At 44.1% G+C, this 20,287-nt stretch overlaps 1 protein-coding gene across 14 annotated transcripts in view; it reads left to right on the plus strand.

Moving 5' to 3' along the window:
* PKP4 (plakophilin 4) overlaps nucleotides 1-16,876 on the plus strand; it is a 258,016-nt gene extending 241,140 nt beyond the window's left edge. For 11 of the 14 annotated variants that reach the window (XM_070357324.1, XM_070357328.1, XM_070357332.1 and 8 more), the window contains 7 exons: nucleotides 2,426-2,576; nucleotides 5,637-5,832; nucleotides 9,853-9,937; nucleotides 10,061-10,178; nucleotides 12,615-12,743; nucleotides 14,375-14,448; nucleotides 16,215-16,876. In XM_070357324.1, the coding sequence (XP_070213425.1) occupies nucleotides 2,426-2,576; nucleotides 5,637-5,832; nucleotides 9,853-9,937; nucleotides 10,061-10,178; nucleotides 12,615-12,743; nucleotides 14,375-14,448; nucleotides 16,215-16,463 (1,002 nt within the window). In that variant the 3' untranslated portion in view covers nucleotides 16,464-16,876. The remainder of the gene's footprint in view (nucleotides 1-2,425; nucleotides 2,577-5,636; nucleotides 5,833-9,852; nucleotides 9,938-10,060; nucleotides 10,179-12,614; nucleotides 12,744-14,374; nucleotides 14,449-16,214) is intronic. The other 3 variants (XM_070357342.1, XM_070357345.1, XM_070357348.1) reach the window with 2 other exon arrangements.
* The last annotated feature ends 3,411 nt before the right edge of the window (nucleotides 16,877-20,287 follow it).

Consider the following 20,287-nt stretch of genomic DNA (forward strand, 5'->3'; position numbering starts at 1 on the left):
GGGCCACTGAAAGGGTTTAAGCAGACAGGCGACATAGACAGACTGATGTGGACACTGTTGGATCCCATCTGCAGCTGCACTGAGAGTGAATTTGAAGTCAAGAGCCATGGAGGCTGGGATTCTGTTGGAGAGCCTGGTGAGAGATGCCGAGGGCCTGAATTGGAGCTGAGATTGGGCCTTTGTTCCTTTCTAATACTTGCAGAACCTACGTGTGGCAGAGTTTCTGCCTCCACTGGTAAATCTGTGACTTCATTAGGAAAATTGAAGGTGATTTCCTACTGTTACCACCATAAGCAAGTTCTCAAAACTTTTTAAATATCATCTGACAACATCTCAGACAATTCTTGTTTGAAACATTTCAACCTCTAGAAGTTTGCCAACAAGTATGTTTTAGTAGAATTATTATAATGCTTGTTTTTGATTATTTCCTCCATCACCACCTCCCAAAACGAAAATTGTCTGGGCATTGTTTCTTTCCATGAGAGTGAAAAGTATTGCATTGCTAGCATGCAGCCAGCTGTTCTAATGCTTATATATAAATAATTAGGCCTAGTGCTAAGCCACTGTGGTTTTTTTGTTATGTTCTTGATATGTGTATGTCACTTTGCTGTACAGCAAAGATTGGCACAACATTGTAAATCAACTATTAATTAATTAAAAACATTAAAAGTACTAATAGCATCTAAGTACTGACTCTGGAGCCAAATCCCTGGCTTTGAATCCTGCCCTACCTCCCTTACTAGCTGGAGGCCTCAGATCTTTCTGTCCTCAGGTTCATCATCTGTAAAATGGAAATAATACTCACCTCATTATGTGGTTTTAAGGATTAAATGAGGTAATAAATGTGGAGGACCGAGGACAGTGCCCAGCACATAAGTATTCATAAATATTTATGTTGGTTATGTGGTGTTCACCTCCAGCTCCTTATGACCTGAGAATCATATGGTGATTTTAAAAGCAATAACTAAAATAGATATGATTTGAGTTGTAGAATTTTGTTTTCTGGGACCTTTAGTGAATAGAAGTTAAATGGCAGGGTCATTTAAAATGTAAATATTATATGGAAGTGATTTCAAAGGTATCGAAAATAGTAAATCAAAATATTGGACTCTCATTAAGAAAACAAGATAGTCATGGTGAGAGATGTAAGCAAGTGAGAAGCTGTTTTGGGAGTGGCAACGGTGGTAATGTTCTGAAAGGGAGGCCCTCAAGGTAAACTGAGCCAGTTGTCTCCAAGAGAGACAGGCATTGGTTCTATGCTTGCAGGTTTCAGAGGGAGAAGTTGCCAAAGCTGCCCAAGTCCTTTACCCGATGGCAAGTTGTGTATTATGTCTCCCCCGCAGATTTCATTTGATTTAGAAAACAGGAGTATTCACTTTACCTGAAAAAAGCTAATAGGATCTTTGAAATGTATCTTTTCCTTTTATTTATGTTTTTTAAAAAATCCATTCTGTTGATATTAAAGAAGCATCAGTCACATATTTTCATGTTCAAAATAATACAAAGGGCTGGCAGATCTTTGTCCTTGTGTCTTGACCACAGCAGGAAAGTATTAAGATATTTTATGAGCAACATTTTTCAATTATCCTAAATTGTGAAAGATAGTTTGTATTGGTAAAAATGCCAGTGAAAGCTCAAAACAAGATTAAAGACCCATTTTCAAATGTTACTTTTTCTGTTTGTTTGTTTCCTTGATGACTTCGTGTTCATTTCCAATTCATGTGGTGCCCAGACTGACTCACTGTACAGACTTGCCTCTTAATCACGAAAGAAGTTTTTGACTGTGGATTTTAAAAAAGCAGCAGCAGCAGCTAACTAATCTTGAATGATAAAGCATTTTGCGCACAGATATACTTACTTTTTCACCAATGTATATGAATTATGATGCTCAGTGTTCCTGGAGAGTTCCTTTTCTTCCAAGGCAAGGGATTTTTTTCCCAAGAAATTTCTTTGAAGGGTTACTAAACTGTAAATATTGTTGCAGAGAATACAGGGAAAAGACGACTGGATAGAGACAGGTTCTCCTTTAATGTGCACTGATCAGTTACCAGCTCTGCCATGCTATTTATAGCCTCTGGACCTGGCATGGGGCCAACTGCAGAGAAGACACGCCATCCGTCCTTAATCATGTTTATGTAGCTGAAGTAGAAAGTAATCACTGCCTTCTCTTTTCTGCACAAAAATATCTGCCAGATGGTGGTTTGAGGTTTTCAGGCTTTGGGATTTCTTTTTAAATCAGTCATCCTAGCTTATCTTTTTCCCAAACTGGTTTTCTCTTGACTGGCATCACAGATTTAATCTCCAGTTGAAAAGAAAACATTTAATCTATTAGTTCATCTTTTGAAAACATTTTTCTTAGGTGACAGTAATACCTGAGAGCTGCACTCTGTTTTATAATTGCTTATTATCTTGTTTTGTTTCCTAGTTCGCAGCATATATCCGAGCAGCCGTCCGCAAAGAAAAAGGGCTCCCCATCCTAGTAGAGCTTCTGAGAATGGATAACGATAGAGTTGTTTCTTCTGTGGCGACTGCCTTGAGGAATATGGCCCTAGATGTTCGCAACAAGGAGCTCATAGGTATGTTCTGGTGACTTGATGAACTCTAAAGAGAAATGACAGCATTTATAAAGCTCTTCTTTTGATTTATAAAAATATGACATTTAAAATGATTAGCAACTGAGTCCTAGTCCCTGGTTTCTTGGTGTATTTGGTACCTTTGTGTCTGTCCTTCCTGACCACTCCATTTCAGCGAGAGGTAGGCTTATTAATTAAACATTGATCTGGAAGGTACGTGTTCAGAAAAGCTAGCAGTTTCAGTCATACATTACAGAGCTACTTGGTAGATTTGGCGTGACTGTTTCCCAAGAGAGATTCATTTCTTAAACCACAAAAAAAAAGGTTTGATTCTCACTTTTCTGATTTTTGAGACTTATATCTGCTAATTCACCAATACTACCATGTTCTAAATTTTACAAAGAAATCACATGAATGTTTTATAGCTTTTCCTTCTCAGATCTGTGTAAGTGCTCACACCAAAACAGAGCCAGTGCCCCTAGGCCTGACCCCAGGGCAGGGTCAGGATGAGGGAAAGGCAAATGAGGCATATAAGGTACAAAACTATAGGAGGCATTCACCCTTAAATGTGGCTAGCACTTACATGAACTTGAGAATGAGCTCCTCTTCAAAGTTCTGCACTCTTGGCAGCTTACCTTGTTTGCCTCCTTGGGATGGCCACCATCCCAAGTAGAGTGTGGCATACAGAAAAGATCAGCGGGCCTCAGGTTAAACCCTGGATCCACTGCTCACTGGCTATGTAACCTGGGGTGTCCTGTATTGAGCCCACCAGGCTCCATTCCTTCATCTCAATTGAAAACCCTTCCTTGGTTTCCATCTCTGAAAGGAAGCTGCCCATGCCAGCTCTCCTCACAATGGATTTGCTGTGAAAATGCAAGTTCCACGCCAGACCCATAGCTGGTGACGGGTCAGGGGAGGAGGAGGAGAAATTAGACAAGACCTTATGTGGATTAGTGAATGTATGTTGAACTCATTAAAATGCCCATGAGAGATAGGGAGAGAGGAAAGGAATAGGGGCCAGAAGGTTTACCTTACAGAGTGACAGAATTCTCTATGGCCCCTCACACAGTGCCTGACAGCAATGCTGTTTTAAGTCATTGCCTGGATTATCCTGTTCTTAAAACACCATTCCTCCATGGAGCCAAACTGTACCTCACAGAGAGGAAAGGAGCTTCTTCCACAGCCTGTTCATACTCCAACTCATGCCTGATTCCAGTAGATGTGTTTATAGCTCTTGAAGTTTCCACATTTCCTTGAGAGAAATCCTCTAGGTCCCTAAAGAGAGATTTTTTAAGTTATTTCTGTTACATCTATATTATTTGAATTTATAGTTTGGGAGTTCTTACTGCTAAAAATTAAAGGGTTGGCCACAGATGCCTTGCAGCCTATCATTCCACACATGGAGGAGAGAGTGGGAGAGCAGAGGGTGCTGGCCAATTCCATGAGAGCCAAGACCTGTGGGGAGAACCAGTGTGCATTCCGGGGCCTCGCCTTCTCTCAGTGCCTCCCTGTGTTTTTGAGAGTTCCTCACCCGCTTTTAAACTTCAGTGAGCATATTCTCCCTCCACTGATGAGCTTTATTTTACCCGCGTTATTTACTCAGGAGTCGCTTTTTCTTGTTTCCCCATGAAGATCCCTTCCTTCCTAGGCAGTCTGAGCGCCTCCCGGATCTGACTCTGATTTACCCAGCATTTCTGTTCCTAAGAACCACTCCCTTCACTCTCCTCACGTCCAGCACTAGCAGTGGACTCTGTCTCCAGAGATGTTTCTTCACAAGGAAACACAGTTTTGTGAGTTCACAAAAGTTCCTGCATATTCACCTGAGTCTGACCAAGCTAGCTGTCTGGGCCGCAAGCTCTGAGAGAACTGCTAGGGTCGCTCACAGATGGAGTGAGCGGCCTTCTCCCAGACGTCCAGAGTGCAGTTTAAAACTATGCCTTAGCAAAATGACAGATTACATGTTGCGGACCTGCTGGTCGTTCACAAGTATTCACAATCACAAGTGCTAACTTATCATCTTTTCCTAAAACCCATATTTATCTTCTGGCTTAAGATGTCATCACTGTTTTTCCACTCTTGGTAACAGTATTCTCTATGAGTAAAGCTCAAGTCTTCCCTTGACGTGCTGTAAATCATGGAGCTTGTATTCAGGCACTATCTTCTCCTGCTTACCACTGTATATAAATAGGTCTTCAATAAAAACCCCATTTAGCATCCACTCAATTATTTAGCATGGGGGAAAAAACTAAGAAAATATTTACTTGTGCTTTAGTTAATTTCCAGTTTGTCAGTCAGTAATTGAGATGGGAAAAGCTCGAGATAATTGCATTTTGGAAAAGAGTAAGGGAAATTGAGGGCCTGTAGGGAAATGCTTCAGGAGCGAGGGGGCTCCCCTGCCTTGTCCTGTTGGGAACTTTATTATTACATCACTCCTGAGACATACAGCATACTCATTCATACCAGAATTGTATTTGTGTCTTCTTTAAAAGAAACAAACACGTTGTTACTGACGTCAGATGCCAGACCGATAGAAACCCTCAACTTGATGAAAATATGTAACTACCCATTTCACATGTTGAGATCTAGAAAGATGTCATGAAAAGTATTTTTGGCAGCCTTATTTGACCAACTTAAAACTTATTCAAAAAAAAGTTTTTAAAAGCTTTAAGAGGAAGCTGTAATTGTGATACATAGGAATTGAATGGAGAACAATATTTACTATCATAATTCCTTTATTCTCACTGTTCATGAAAGTAGTGGAAACTAAAGCAGTGTGATTAGTACACCAGTTTTATACCCTGATTTACATTTTCTTTTAGCAATTTTCAGTAAAGTTTTATAAATCAAATCATTTCCCCAAGTGGCCTGGCTGTGATGTTAACCTGCCCCTTACAGTTAAAATGTTTGTCATTTCCTTTTTCACTGTGGATTTTTTTCTTTCCTGTTATTGTCTCTTTTGAGGTTTTATCTTAAAGAGACCATGCAATCACAATTTTTCAATAACAATAATAACAAAAACCAGGTCCCTTCCAGAATCGGAATGAGCTCTTTTGTCCTGGGCAGGGAAATACGCCATGCGAGACCTGGTCAACCGGCTCCCAGGTGGCGCCAGCCCCAGCGTGCTGTCGGATGAGACCGTGGCGGCCATCTGCTGCGCCCTGCACGAGGTCACCAGCAAGAATATGGAGAACGCCAAGGCCCTGGCTGATTCGGGAGGCATAGAGAAGCTGGTGAACATCACCAAGGGCAGAGGAGACAGGCAAGTCTGCTGCAAGGGGATGCCAGCCCCAGGCCCTCATTCTTGGGTTGGCCCTGTGACAAGTGCTTTGGTCAAGGATACATTTCCTGTTGGATTACATGCCAGTAAGCTAAGCAGTTAAAACCTAGTTTGCTAGGAGAAGTATTTGTGGTCATGTGGCCCCTTTTCTGCTCTTTATTTTCTTGGAGCATCCCTTAGCCCTACTATTGTCCTGTCCCTAAAGCTGCATGTGGTCATTCTGCCTCCTGGAAGAATCAGACGTGTCATGGGGAGGAAAACCTAAAGACCCATCTCCCTCGGGCATTTGGCTCTGCTCCAGGCTCTATTCTGCAAGAACTTCTTCCTAAATCCTCAGTTCTGGGTTCATTTGCTCCCACAAAGTACTAAAATCACCACGTGCAGCAGAGCCTACATGTGGCCTCAGGATGAGCCCTGGGCTTGGATCATATGTCGCTTCTGGGTGACACCCAAGTGATGAAGCAGCAGAAGGATTGGTGGCAAAAATCGTTTCTTGTCACAGAGCCATAGTGGTGACTATGAATTTGCCTTAATACCAGATCAGAGAATCCTTCAAGGAAGTGGGACGTGTAGGACACGCAGGATAGCACCTCCACTTCAGTTGTAAAATGCCCTGCCCCCCAGATCACCTCTCATAGGGCAGTGGCTTCCCTGGTTTATCCACGGCCCCTCTGGCATCTACCGCACCAGTAGCAGGCGCTTTGTGTTTTTATTCACTGCTGCATCCTCAGTGTCTAGAACAAAGCCTGGCCCCCAATTAGTGAACATTTATTAGTTGGCTGAGCATCAGTGCTAGAAGTCACATTGTATATACTTTTGAAATAATTTCTGTTGATAAAATATAAGAATAATGTAGCAAAGCATAGTCTCACTCCACAGAAACCACAGCTATCAACATTATCCGTATTTCCTTTTAGTCCTTTTTTTCTTATGTATGTATCTTTTTTATCTCATTAGTAATAAGTGCACACACACTCCTTTTTATTTCAAAGGAAATGAAACATTACAGAAAAAGCTAAGGTCCTGTTCCACTAACTCCCCTTCTCTCCCCTCTTCCATAAGAGTAACCAAAATCACATTTCGTGCTCTTAAAATTTTGTGAGATAGCCTTTATTTGTGAAAGGCATAAGAGCAGACTACAGAAATGCTGAAAGAGTGCCAAAATCTTTGTATATTAAAAAAAAGAAAGTCTAATTTTTTTTTTTCAAAACAAGAGATTCAGAAAGTCCTAGATCAAATCAAGTTTTCTTCTGAACATAAACTTACTTTCCTTTCAATTCACTCACCAAGCATCTGTCTCCTGCCTGCCTGCCATGTGCTACAGCGGTGTGCAGGTCACACCTACCCACAGGCAGCTTATGTTCCCTGGGCAGAGCAGATGAGGTTCCAGTGGAGTGAGCAGCGCACTTAGCCTGTGGATGGTACTGAGTGTGTGGCAAGTAATAAAATCAGGGATAGTTATAGGGCTCGCCAGGGTGAGGAGGCGGTGTTACAATTTTAGACAGTCGGGAAGACCTCGAGGAGATGGTGCTTCTTGAGCACAGACCTGGAGGAGGGAGGGAAGAGCATCTGGGGGCAAAGGGAACAAGTGGAAGTGCCCAGAGACGGAAGAGCACCCGTGTGTGTGATGAAGGGCGGGAAGCCAGAGGGGCTACAGCGGGGCAAGTCAGCAGGGAAGAGGGCGAGGGACAGTAACCAGAAGTACAGGAGCCTGTGGGTCAGTGTCAGAGGACTCTCGACTTTACTCGGAGCAAAACTGGGAGCTATTGGAGAGTGTACAGCAGAGGAGAGACATGATCCGATGTCCCTGAAAGTAATCAGAGTAACTCCACAAACTCTTCTCCCCTGACTCCTAATGAGACTAACGGTGACAGGACTTGAGGTGGAGAAGAAGTGGTTGATCCTGACATGTTGGAAAGTAGAATCAGTGAAGGATTTACTGAAGGATTAGATGAGCAGCAGGAAAGAAGGAAAGTGTCAAGGATGACTCTGAGGTCTTTGACCGAAGAGACCATGGGATGGAATTGCCACTTACCGACATGGGGTGGCTGGCAGGAGCAGCAGGTCTTCAGGGAGGACCAGAGTTTGGGATGTGATACACTTGAGATGGCTATTAGATGTCCACGTGAAGGTCTGGTCAGGAGTGGAATGTACTCGAGTCAAGTTCAAGATGGAGTCCAGGCCGCGGATCAATTTGAGAGTCATAGGATGTGGATGGCGTATTTAAAGAAGAGAAATGGGATGAGATCAACAAGAGATGTAGATAGAAAAGAGAAGAGGCCTGAGGGCTCTGGTGTCCCTCATGGTTTGAGGTCAAGGAGATAAGAGGAGCCGACAGTGAGCCCGAGAAAGGGCAGCCAGACCATTCAGAAGAGACCCAGCCACACCTGGTGCCTTGCAAGCCACATGCAGAAAGCGTTTTGAAGGTGAGCGCATATCACATGTGCTGCTCAGCCAGGTAGGACTAGGATTGAGATGTGCCCAGTTGAACAATATTGAGGAGAAGATGGGATGAGAGAAATTAGAGATGAGACTACGTAATTGCATCCGGAATGGTGCTGCAAAGGGAGGGCAGAGAAACTTCTTGCTTTCTCAGGAGTCAGGTTTCTGCTCAGAGAACCTGTCTAAAAATTTGTGGTCTAGCTGTTGGTGTCCCGGTGTGCACCTAGCACGCCCCTGCTGTCAGGTTTGTGGAGTATTCCTTGGAGCCAGGTCTGAGGTCTGCCTTTCCTGACCTGATCCCAGCTGCCCAGCATTCAAAGATGGAAAACAATAGCAGCAGCAACAGCAGTGTGAGACCCTGGCTGAGAGTGGGTGGCTGTGAGCTGTGGACACCTTGCAGGACCATCCCAGGCGTCTGAAATTTCCTGTGCATTCTCTTCTTTAGGGTATTCCTTGCTCTGTTGTCTGTTTTGGAAATTTTAAATTTAAAAAGTCTTAGAGTGGTTGGGTCTGACCCAGATTTTCCCTTGACTCACCTCTGGGAACTGAGATTGTGAGGCTCCTCCACTTGCCTACGTGCCACCCCCCTGCTGAAGCCTCAGAATCATCACCGCCCAGATTCTGCTGTGATGGACTGGGTGGAGGAGGTGCCACCAGCCTGCTCTCCTCTCTTCTTCCCCCATGTCCTGAGGGTTTATTTGGGAAGATAAGGAATGGAAGAGGACAGCAGATCAAGTCTTCAATGTCAAAATGAAGTCTGAGGACAGAGGTGTTCAGTTCTCTTCAGGGCCCCTGAACCACCCTCATGAGGTGCTCTGAAGGCCTTCGCTGAGGCAGGAGGCCACATTCCCACTTCTCTTCATGGTGAGGCCGCTGACTGAGAGGACCAGCTCCTGAGCTGAACTGCCTGGACTTGAGGTCAGCGGCGCTCGAATACAGCACCAACATTCAACAGTCTTCAGAGAGGGGAGGCAGTAACTGACCTTATTTTCCAAAGCAAATATGAGAGCACACAGACACACGTGTTTACAAAGAGGTATACACGATAGGAAATACAAGGTATACATGGAGAAGGAAATGGCAACCCACTCCAGCGTTCTTGCCTGGAGAATCCCAGGGGCAGGGAAGTCTGATGGACTGCCATCTCTGGGGTCGCACAGAGTCGGACACGACTGAAGCGACTTAGCAGCATACACGATAGGAAAGTTATAAGAAGGCCCCATAATGGTTCAGCGGGTATTTCAGCCAACTTGGCAGGGCCCTCAGACCCTTGGGATGTGTGGTCACAGTCAGCAGTCACGGGCTCATTCCAACCACAGCTTCTGACCACACAGCCGAATGCCTGGGAGCCTGTATTTGGTCCCTGCCACATCTGGCCAGCCCTGAGCTTGACAGACTCCCAGGGGCTCCTCACACCTTGGTGGTTGCTAGCAGCAGCCTCCTCCCCGCCCTGGTCCTTGGAGAGGTGGCCTCATGGCCACCGCTTTGCTGCCAAAGTCTCTCAAGTGGAGCCTGGGGCGATGCTGCCCACGTTCATTAACACACCCGCTCTTTCCCTAGATCATCTCTGAAAGTGGTGAAGGCAGCAGCCCAGGTCTTGAATACATTATGGCAATATCGGGACCTCCGGAGCATTTATAAAAAGGTAACTTACGAGAATAGCTCTAATATAATTAGCATTCATCAGAGCGCACAGTCGTAATCATTTATTATCATGAAATGTCATTTTTCATTTTGAGAGGTTTCCTTTTCTCTTTTAACTCCACAGGATGGGTGGAATCAGAACCATTTTATTACACCTGTGTCAACGTTAGAGCGAGACCGGTTCAAATCGCATCCTTCCTTGTCTACCACCAACCAACAGATGTCACCCGTCATTCAGTCAGGTCAGTGGGTAAACGCCCCTCCTAGGTGAGAGCGTGTGACAGAATGTCGTTTCCCGTCCAGAGGAGACTGAGCATGCACACTAATTGATTAAGCCTGTCACTTCCAAACACTGAGGGAAGGAGAGTTTGCTCTTCAAACTGAAAGCCTTCTTCAGGAATTACATGTTATTGTAAACAGCAGGCCCACTCTCCTCCTTCCATTTGAAAGGTTTATGCAAGTTTACACCAACTAGGGTACAAAAGTGGCCCAGCCTCCTCCATAGCATCTGTTACCCCAAGCTTCTGCTTCACTAGGTTTGCCAAGGGGCCTGGGAACCTGCACTTCATAAGCCGACCTGGTGACCGGATATAGGAGAGTGGAGGAACACACTTTGAGAACCACTAGCTTGTGCCTGAAAATGGTTGCCCTTGTCTGCCTGCTGGCCATAAGTCTGAAATCTCTTCCAAAGTGATTTTTTTAGTTTGCTTGATGAAAACTATTAGAGTCCTTTAGACCGTGGGAGAGCCATGATCTCCCCCTGCATCTTACTTCTCACCAGTTAAACCTCTGTTTGCTGGCTGCACCCAGACCCCAGCATTCAGAGCTCATGGGCAGGCCTTGTAGGTGGCTTTACAGGGATTCCCTATGATTTGTAAGTTGGGAGTCTTGGCAACCATGCTACCTACTTATTAGTGGTGTTTAATTTGGTAGAAAGAATGTTTTGAGACTCAACATAATTTTTTTTTTAACATGTAAGAACAGAATATTACCACCAAGTTGATTCAGCCCTGTAAATTTAATTCTTAGCTAAATGAAACAGGAAAAGTAATAAACATCTTTTATTTGGCTTTAAATCTCTCCTTCTGACATATAAATATTATCTGTTGTATTCAATTGTGTTTCTGCTGGCAGTCTTATTTCTCTTGTGGACAAATGTGGCCAAAAAGACTAATATACAACTGGGGGTTCTTGTCGCGTAATTAGATGTCTTCACTTATACCAGGAATTTTTAAAAATTATCTCCACCTACTGCGTGATATATATTTATATCTTAGTTTTTAAATTATGAGTTGTTTTCCTTCAAAAAGACCTCTGCTTGGGTTTTGACACATTCTTGCCGGGCTCCCAGGTATAGCCTGAGGCCATCCTGCTTTATGGAAATGCTCAGGATTCTTTAGGGAACTTGGAAAGAGTGGTGCCAGGGCAAGTGGGAGAGCGGGCTGCTTAACGAAAGGCATGTGTACAGGCAAAAGAGTAATTTCAGACAAATTAGAACATAGTAAGCAATGAACTCGTTTTGAGGACTCAGATACCCACACTGGACAGTGCTGACGAGCCCCATCCAAGTTCCGAGGTCCCTCTCTGGGTTCCATTTGAAGGTAGGATATAATTCACACTTGTTTCTCGAGTTATTCTGAGGGCTGATCATCCATCCCTCGGGATTAGTGTGATATCTGTTTATGGGCACATCTCATATCTTGCTGACATTGATAATAGTGGGAGGCAGGCGAGGATGTCTACCTACCTTCTAGAAAGTAGGATGAGAAGCACATAGACATGGCCCATGCTCAAAATATTTTCTAGGGAAGATACTTTGCCATCAGTCTTCTTCTGAAAGCATCAATGCGTGCAAAACTACCAGTGGCGGGTCTGGGGGCTGCTGCTCTCTTGTGGATCCAGTGAATAAGTGACCATTCTTAATTGTAAGACACTTCAGTACAAGCAAGATGATTCCTTAATGAGAAAAAGAAGATGTGAAGTGTTTTCCTTCAGTGCAAAAATGTCCCACAGGATACCCAAGGGTAGATATGTTGTTATGAAACGTTTGGCTCCAGCTGGATAAAAAAGCTGGACCTTTGTGAAGCTGGGCTTCTCAGCATCCTGAGCTTCTTGATGAGCAGGGCTTACTGAGCTTAAAATTTTCCTGACAGCTGATCACCATGAAAGGAATTATAAATTTCATGGGCTGGGCACTCTTATTCAAACACATTTAGAGATGCAGATATTTTTGGAAATCATCAGAAATCAAAACATGCCATAAAACATCTATTTACTGAAGAGCTATACATTAAGGATAATAGATGGGTGTGTCACAAGCGACTGAACTGAGATCATAAAACAGCAAACGCAACTTTTGCATTAGTCTCAAAGGCCTAAGCAGGTCATTGAGACCCACCATCTCAATGGGGAAACTGCACAACCCCTGTACCACGCTGGGCTCCCAGCGATCTCTGGGGTTGACAGCACTGATCATCACAGTGGCCAGTCTGCAGGCCACCATCCAGGGACCTGGAGTTGGCTGCCCTCCAGTTCTCAGCACCTCTAAGAGCTGACTTTAGTGCTGGCCGCGTCTAATTATTGACCTTTGTTCTTCCAGAAAGGACTTCCTAGAGACACTGACAGTCTGATCTCTCTTTCTTCTCCTCTCTCCCTCCTCCTCTCACCTGTCCCTTCAGTCGGCAGCACCTCGTCCTCACCAGCACTGTTAGGAGTCAGAGACCCTCGCTCTGAATACGATAGGACCCAGCCACCTATGCAGTATTACAGTAGCCAAGGGGATGCCACACACAGAGGCCTGTACCCTGGTAAGATGCCAGTCGGGTGTGTGATAGAGTATCTCGAAAAGCCGCGTGTCCCCAGGCGCTTGAACGGCAGCCTGGGAGGTAACCTCTGCCTGCCTTGAGATGGTCCCCCAGCAGCAAACCATGCTCCACTGTCTCCATCTCCTTCCTGCTTCGGGGGCTGTTGCCTTTCCCACTTGTTTTAAGTAAAACAAGCAGAGGCAGTGGTCTGCTGACCGCAAATAAAAAGAGCACTGTATCCGAGTGAGAACGCATTTCCGGCTCCCGTGCAGCGCAGGCCCTGTGTCCTGCCCCCTCCCCACTCCCCTGTGTGTTCCAGAAACCTGTGCTCTGTGACAGTCGGCAGGGCCGATCTCCTGGACCGACTCATACATTCAAACCTGCGGATGGGGGTCAATTCCATTTGCATTTTCGTGGAAAAGTTTGAATGAATAACAAAATATATAATGTGATTCTCCTCAGAGTGATTATTTATTTTTTAAGAATAACAAAAGTGATGTTGCACAGTATTATTTTTATGTCCTATTCAGAAAGCCGTGCATATAATTTATTTAAAGAATGCCAACCTGAAGGGTTACCATGACTTCATATTATCTCCATTCTCAGCTATCTTGCAAATTGAAACTCCTCTGGAGGTTTCAAAAAGGAGGGGGACGCTCCTTTCTCAAAAAAAACTATTTATTAAAAAAAAATAAAAGCTGGTGGCAATTTAACAACTGCTGGGGGAGCAGTCTCAGTTGTGCTGTTGTCTTTAAAATTGTGATTCCACAGGACTATTTACTAATCGACTGTTGTTACTATGGCAATTAATAGCTCAGAAAATTGCAGATGCTACATTTCAAACACCACGCTCTTTGCAGAGGAAATGCACATACCAACTGAAGTGCATTGTTGCTTCAGGTTTGCAGCAGCCTGCTTTATTTTAAAGATCGCCTCCTTAGCATGCGCGCCCTTCTGTATCTTCTTTGCTTGCTTCAATAAACTAATTTGCCTCAAATATGTTTCATTTTCCTCATTAAAATAAAAATCTTTGCTAGCCTTAACAATACTAGAAGGGTAACCAGTGACATCATCAGAGTCTGCTGTGGCCTCTTGAAGACAGCTATCTGGTTACCAGGTTCTTTTTAAGACATACTCAAATATGGCAGACACAAGACTGTGCCTTCAGGTGGCCGGCCTTTTAGAACACAGGCTGTGCCTGCTCCTTGCAGGACCTGGGATTTTGAGTCAAGGCTGTTCTGAGAGCATGGAGCTTGTTCCGCTTTGTTTCCCCTCCCCCATCTGAGGGTGGGGGCAAAGCTCAAGAGCCCTGGAAAAGCCATGTTCCCGGGCCCCGGGAGCATGTCTGCTGTTCAGAAAGCCAGCCAGCGGACATCTACACAGGTGGGAAGAGCTCCCCATAGTGACCAGAGTTTGAGAAGGAATCCTTTTTGGATCTGTGCATTGGCATTGCTCTTTGGTGAGACACGCAGGCTTGATCCAGGGCACCCAGGCTGCTAACCGTCTGGGGCTATGCCATGCTGGGAAGGCAGGGCCTGTCGGGCACACCACCAGCCCTAGCCCTGGGAGTCCATATGACCTAATGGACCGGATAATGAGCACTAGTTTTAATTTCATAAAATATTTTCTTACAGGCTCCAGCAAACCTTCACCAATTTACATCAGTTCCTATTCCTCACCAGCAAGAGAACAAAATAGACGGCTACAGGTGAATTTGCAATACCATTTTTACAGAAGGCCGATTAGCAGGGATCAACACAGTAAGGGGTCCGCGCCGGTTGACTTACCTGAGCTGGGCCCACACGGCGGGGCCGGGGAGCTGTCCCAGGGGATCTCTGTTCCTTGGAAGCTCATCCGTGGTTTAAGCAAATCACTTCTCCAGTAGCCTCTTGTCCTTGCATATCTGAATTGGTAACCCCATGCCACTGATGGCAACCAGCTGAGAAGTCTTTAACTCCTGTTCTTTACCCAACAGTTTCCTCTTCCCACTTTTTTTTTTTTTTTTTTTTTTAGGTCTCTAAAATCTCTTCTGTTCTCTGGGTGGGGAAAGATCAGTAAGCACACTCCATCCTCTCACCTCATTGTTCTCTTTTTTGTACCTCCGTCTCTTTCTCCATCTTCATGGCTCCCTCCGATTCAGGCCTCCATGGTTTGAAGACACTTGAGTCTTAGGCTCAGAGGTCACAATGGACTCAGCCCTACAGGGGTAGACCCCAGTCCCCAGCAGAAAGGGGACTAGTGACTGTAACATTTAATCTCTGCTTTCATGGGGGCCTAAAATTCATTTTGGTCCTGTCTGATGCCATGTCCACATGGGTCATCTGATCTCTCCTCTTACTTTCCATTAACACAGCAGTTGGGGGGTTCCCAAACAAGCCTGTAACCTGCCCTGCAGATAAGGATGCTCTCAGACCTCCTTCCATATCTTTTCCCTGTAGATGGAAGAAGAACCTCTCAAGTTACTCATAATCTCTGCTATAGTTTTTTCGTCAGGAGAAATATCCTCAGAGTCATCACTCTAAGTTAAAAAGCAAATTTAGCTCTGAAATCCTTATAATATTAGAATGCCTTTAGTTCCAGAATATGGTGTTGATCCGTATGTGGTAAATTTGTAACATCTTGCTACAGGCAGGGCAGGGGTAGAATTTGGGCATAATCAGAAGGAAAGACAGACATTAGGACCATTACAGTTTTTCTCCAAACATGTGAAGAAATCAATGTGAAGTCAGAGATAGACAGCACAAAAGGAAATGAGGTCAGGCTGTGGGTGCCCACCTGTGTTTCACTTTGCTTCCTTAGAGATGAAGTTAGTATCAGCCCTGGCTTGGGGGAAGTCTGTTCCTTTTGAATTGTATTTGCTCACATATCTCTTCTAATTTTACTACTCTCCTGCCTGGAGATTGCTTATTCGTTTAAAAGCACAGCAGGGTTTCCAAGGTGTGATTTGTTCACCGGACTACATATTTCTTTTAAAACTGAGGGATGGACTCAATCTTCATCTCTGAGATAAATGTTTTCAAAGATGGTTCTGCAATTATACAGCAATCTGGAGCCCCAAAATCCAACCTTTAACTGGGTTCTTGATGTGCTAATTGTACCCCCATGTCAAAGCAAAAATAAAGGCCATCTTTCAACAGGCATGCCCAAATCACAGGCTCTTCCAGAGCAGAGCACAGAACTTGGCCTCTAGGGAGGAGGGAGGTAGCAGGGGCTCTGTGGGGTTCTCCCAAGTCGCTGACTTCTAGAAGTCATAGGACAGGACTTGAGCCAACTGCCAGCTCACCTGTAAACAGTTTAAAATCCTTCCAGTCCACTAGTGAACATACAGTGTGCACCAGAAAAACGTTCAACGATAAATTCACAAACACTGAATATTGCTTTAAAAATATAAAGCAGGAAGCCCACATTAATTTTCCCTAAACATGTACTTCCAAAAATTGCCTTGATTTATTTGCTTTCTCATTTTGCCAACAGCATCAACAGCTGTATTATAGTCAAGATGACTCCAACAGAAAGAACTTTGATGCATACAGATTGTATTTGCAGTCTCCTCATAGCTATGAAGATCCTTATTTTGATGACCGAGTTCACTTTCCAGCTTCTACTGATTATTCGACACAGTATGGACTGAAATCAACCACGAATTACGTGGACTTTTATTCCACTAAACGACCTTCTTACAGAGCAGAACAGTACCCAGGGTCCCCAGACTCATGGGTGTAGCATCCTGATGCTCGGGAGAGGAACTCTTTCTTTCTAACTCTGTTTGGATTGAGATGAGAAGTCCGTCTTGCTGATTTGCTGATGAAATGTGAAAGTGACATGGAAGGAATGAGTGAAGAGCATATTCTTTTTTTCTTTTTTGAGGAATTTTCAGGGAAGTGAGGCAACCTTCGGGAGAAAGGACTTTCTAAGCTATATTTAGGTGTTAGATCTAATTACTTGTAGATTCTATAGTCTGGTGAAGGTGTGGGCGATGTGATGAGAGGTTTAAGAAATGGGTGAAATGAGATGGGGGATGTGTAGGTCAAATCAAATTAAAAATGATTTTTTTAATGTGAATAAGTTATGTTCTGATAGTTTGTACAGAAAAAAAAATAAATAAAATGGATGCCCTTCGTGTTTTATTGCTATTACTAACTGTCAAGATTGTATGCTATTATGTCTTGTAAATTTCTTTTGTTGATGTAAATATGGAAATGCCACATTAAGTGCCATCACTTGTAACGCAGTGTGTCATCTGAAAAGAGATTTGAAGAAACTGACAGCTTAAAAAACAAATGGGAAACCCAAGGAATTGTTAGCAGTTAAAAACAAACTACAACATCCTTTGTTTCCAAAATGAATAGTGTACCTGTGAAGCACAAAGTCCAGTCTGGCATAGCAGCACCATGCCCATCCCCTGCCTCTTTCATAGGACCCTTCACTGCCATTTTCTATGCACATGAAAGAAAATAAATGTGGAAATTTCATCCTTGAAAATTTGTTCCCTGTTCTTTTTCTTTGTTTTTTTTTTTTCTGTGTATGACACAGAAAAGTAAATTAATAAATGTGAATCTCATTGCATATAGGAAACAGCTTAAATATATCCATCTATTTTGGACTTTTCCTAGTTCCATACAGTTAATATACTTTGCGGAATGGACTGTTCCACAGAATGACGCTGTGAACTTTCCTCCTCTTTATCTATCTTAGTGTTTTTATTTCTTGTGATCTGTTTTTAATCTAATGCCCATTACCATTTTATCATGTTTTTTTCCAGACTGCTGTATATTTAACACCATTTTTCACCGAAGAGAAATTACATCTGGCAGCCTGGCCCTAACTAAATTGGCAGACTCCTTTTGGCATCATTTTAAGAACTCCATAACTGCGTAAGAACAGTGGTTGGGCACTTATTGGTTGGCAGCAATGTAATAAGCTGAAACAAATTCTAAATAATTATTTTGCTGAGTAATCCCTTGAGACAAAATAATTCCTGGCTTAGAAATAGGGTAGGGAAGCCCCACCATGCATGGCAGGCAGGGGTCCTCATAATACCAAGCTGCATCCCTTCCTAGCCTTTCTCCATCCCTGAAGACCCAAAGTCTGAGAACTTCCCAAGTCTTGTGGTTTCCACCCTGGGTCTTACATGGAAAACAACCCATACAGCAAGTCAAACCCAGTGGAGTTCACTCAGCTCAGTATATCCTGCAAATGTGATTATAAAAGAAAAAAACCTAGTCTGGCCTGTGTGTTTAAATTTGTGAGTATAAGTAGAGAGTTCCAAGAGGAAAGTGCTTTCTCTCTCTTGCTGAAGGGACTACAGCTCAAGAATTAGGCTCCAAAGTGAAATGAAAATACAGAAATAAGCAAAAAGCTTCCTCACGTCCAGCTCCCCAGGTGGCGGCAGTGGTAAAGAACCCAACCTGCCAATGCAGGAGACGTAAAAGACATGGGTGTGATCCCTGGGTCAGGAAGTTCCCCTGGAGAAGGAAATGGGACCCGTCTCCAGTGTTCTTGCCTGGAAAAATCCATGGACAGAGGAAGCTGGTGGGCTAGTCCATGGGGTTGCAAAGAGTCGGACACTACTGAGCACAAGCATCTCATCTTCACGTCCACCAATGGCGAACCTTTCCGAAGTGCAGGCTTTCTGAAATGACACCTGAGCCAGTTCCCACAGTCAGACTGCCCAGCTGCTCCCAGCCTCACGTGCCCTGGAAACCACCCTCTTTCGATGGCAGAGGCTGCCAGATTTCCCCCAGGGAGCTGGCCTCAGGACTTTGGAGATGTGTCTGTGTGAGTTTTGAATCACTGTCTTCGCTGAACCTGCTTTCCATGCATCTGGCTTAAAGGCCCTCCCCCATGGAGTCAGGAGTAAAGGACTCTGCAGCTGGCCTGAGCTCACTTGACAGTGACTGCTGCTTCTAGTAACCTCATCATCCTTTGGGATAGCTTGGTGAACCAGGACCCCCATCTGACAGGCAGCATTTCAAAAACTGATCCAAATTTAGGTTGCAAAGAATTCACTTGGGTCTCAGCCAGATCTTGTAATGGCGCCAGAAAGAAGCCTGTGGGTGAGAACTGGGCAGAAGATCAGGTGCCCTCTCTGGCTCCTCCCTGATAACAGAGGGAAAAAGAATCTGCACATGGAGCCTGAAAGACAAAACCACATCGTGGTTCAAAGAGCTGAGCCCTACCTCCACCCCGCTCTTCAAGGTATGGAAATAGAAAAGCTCTGCTGAAACTAACTTGACTTTCAGTTACTGCCTCCAAAATGTTAGGCAGAACTCAGACGTCCTGAAGAGAGCTGTGCTTCCACTCAGCCATGGTCAGCATACGGCCCTGCTCCCAAGTCCTGGAGAATTGGAGCTGAACTGAGCCAGTGTTGGTGAGCTAGACCCATGCATCTCCACCCTGACCACACATCAGAGGGCCCCCCCCAACACTGACCAGTGGCAACCCCAGGAGGTGGGGTTCAGGCATCTCTTCTTGAGAAGCTCCCTGGCTGATGGCAGTGTGTGGTCAAGCCACTTGACCTGCACACCATTCCCCTCGCCAGTTTCCTGCCCTGGAACCTGAAAATGTAGCAGTTGGAGTTAGGGTTGGGGAGAGCTTGCCTGGAAGATAGTGGTAAAGATTTGGAGTGTTAAAATTGAATTTTTTCTTTTTTTTAATTATGAAATTATGGTAACACATTTACAGGAGACTTGGGAAATATAGAACAAAGTTACGTATATTTCCACTATGAAAGTGAAAGTGCTAGTCCCTCAGACGTGTCCGACTCTTTGCAACCTCATGGACTGTAGCCCTCCAGGCTCCTCTGTCCATGGAATTCTCCAGGCAAGAATACTGGAGTGCCATTTCCTTCTCCAGGGGATCTTCCCAACCCAGGGATCGAACCTGGGTGTCCCATATTGCAGGCAGATTCTTTATCACCTGAGCCACAGAGAAGCCATATTATAATTATTTTTTAAGCAGCTAAGATTTTTAGTTGGAGTTTCAATATCAAATTCTCAAATATTAATAGAATGAATATACAGAAAAGTAGAAGGATATAGTAAACCTGAAAACCACTGTGAACCAATTCAACATAATTAAGGTTTATATAATTTTCACACAAGAGTAGGATACAAATACCATTCAAGTTCCCATAGACTATAAACTAAGAGACACTGGAAGATATCCAGGGACATAAAGATGCAAAAATTTCATGGATAAGGTTAAAATTGACATCTTAAATTTAAAATGTCAGAAATGAGGTTTTTCTTCTTGCCAGTGTACATATCTTTTGCCTATGAGTACTTTTTTAATAGTTATGAAAGCCCTTGGGTGTTCATGAGTATCAAAAATGAGGACCTCAGTAACTCCTCCAGTCATCAATTCCTGGCCGGTGTTTGGTTATCCACAGGATTGCTGATTCTTACAGTGAAACCGCAAATTCACTTTACCCAGCACTCAAGATGCGCTCCTAGTTTCACAGACATCATTCAGCCCTCAGAGCAAATGGGTGAAACCTGTACTAATAGCTCGTTTTACAGATGCAGAAGCAAACCGGGTGAGTGGCC

Source organism: Bos mutus, chromosome 2 (assembly GCF_027580195.1).
Source record: "Bos mutus isolate GX-2022 chromosome 2, NWIPB_WYAK_1.1, whole genome shotgun sequence".
NCBI lineage: Eukaryota > Metazoa > Chordata > Mammalia > Artiodactyla > Bovidae > Bos > Bos mutus.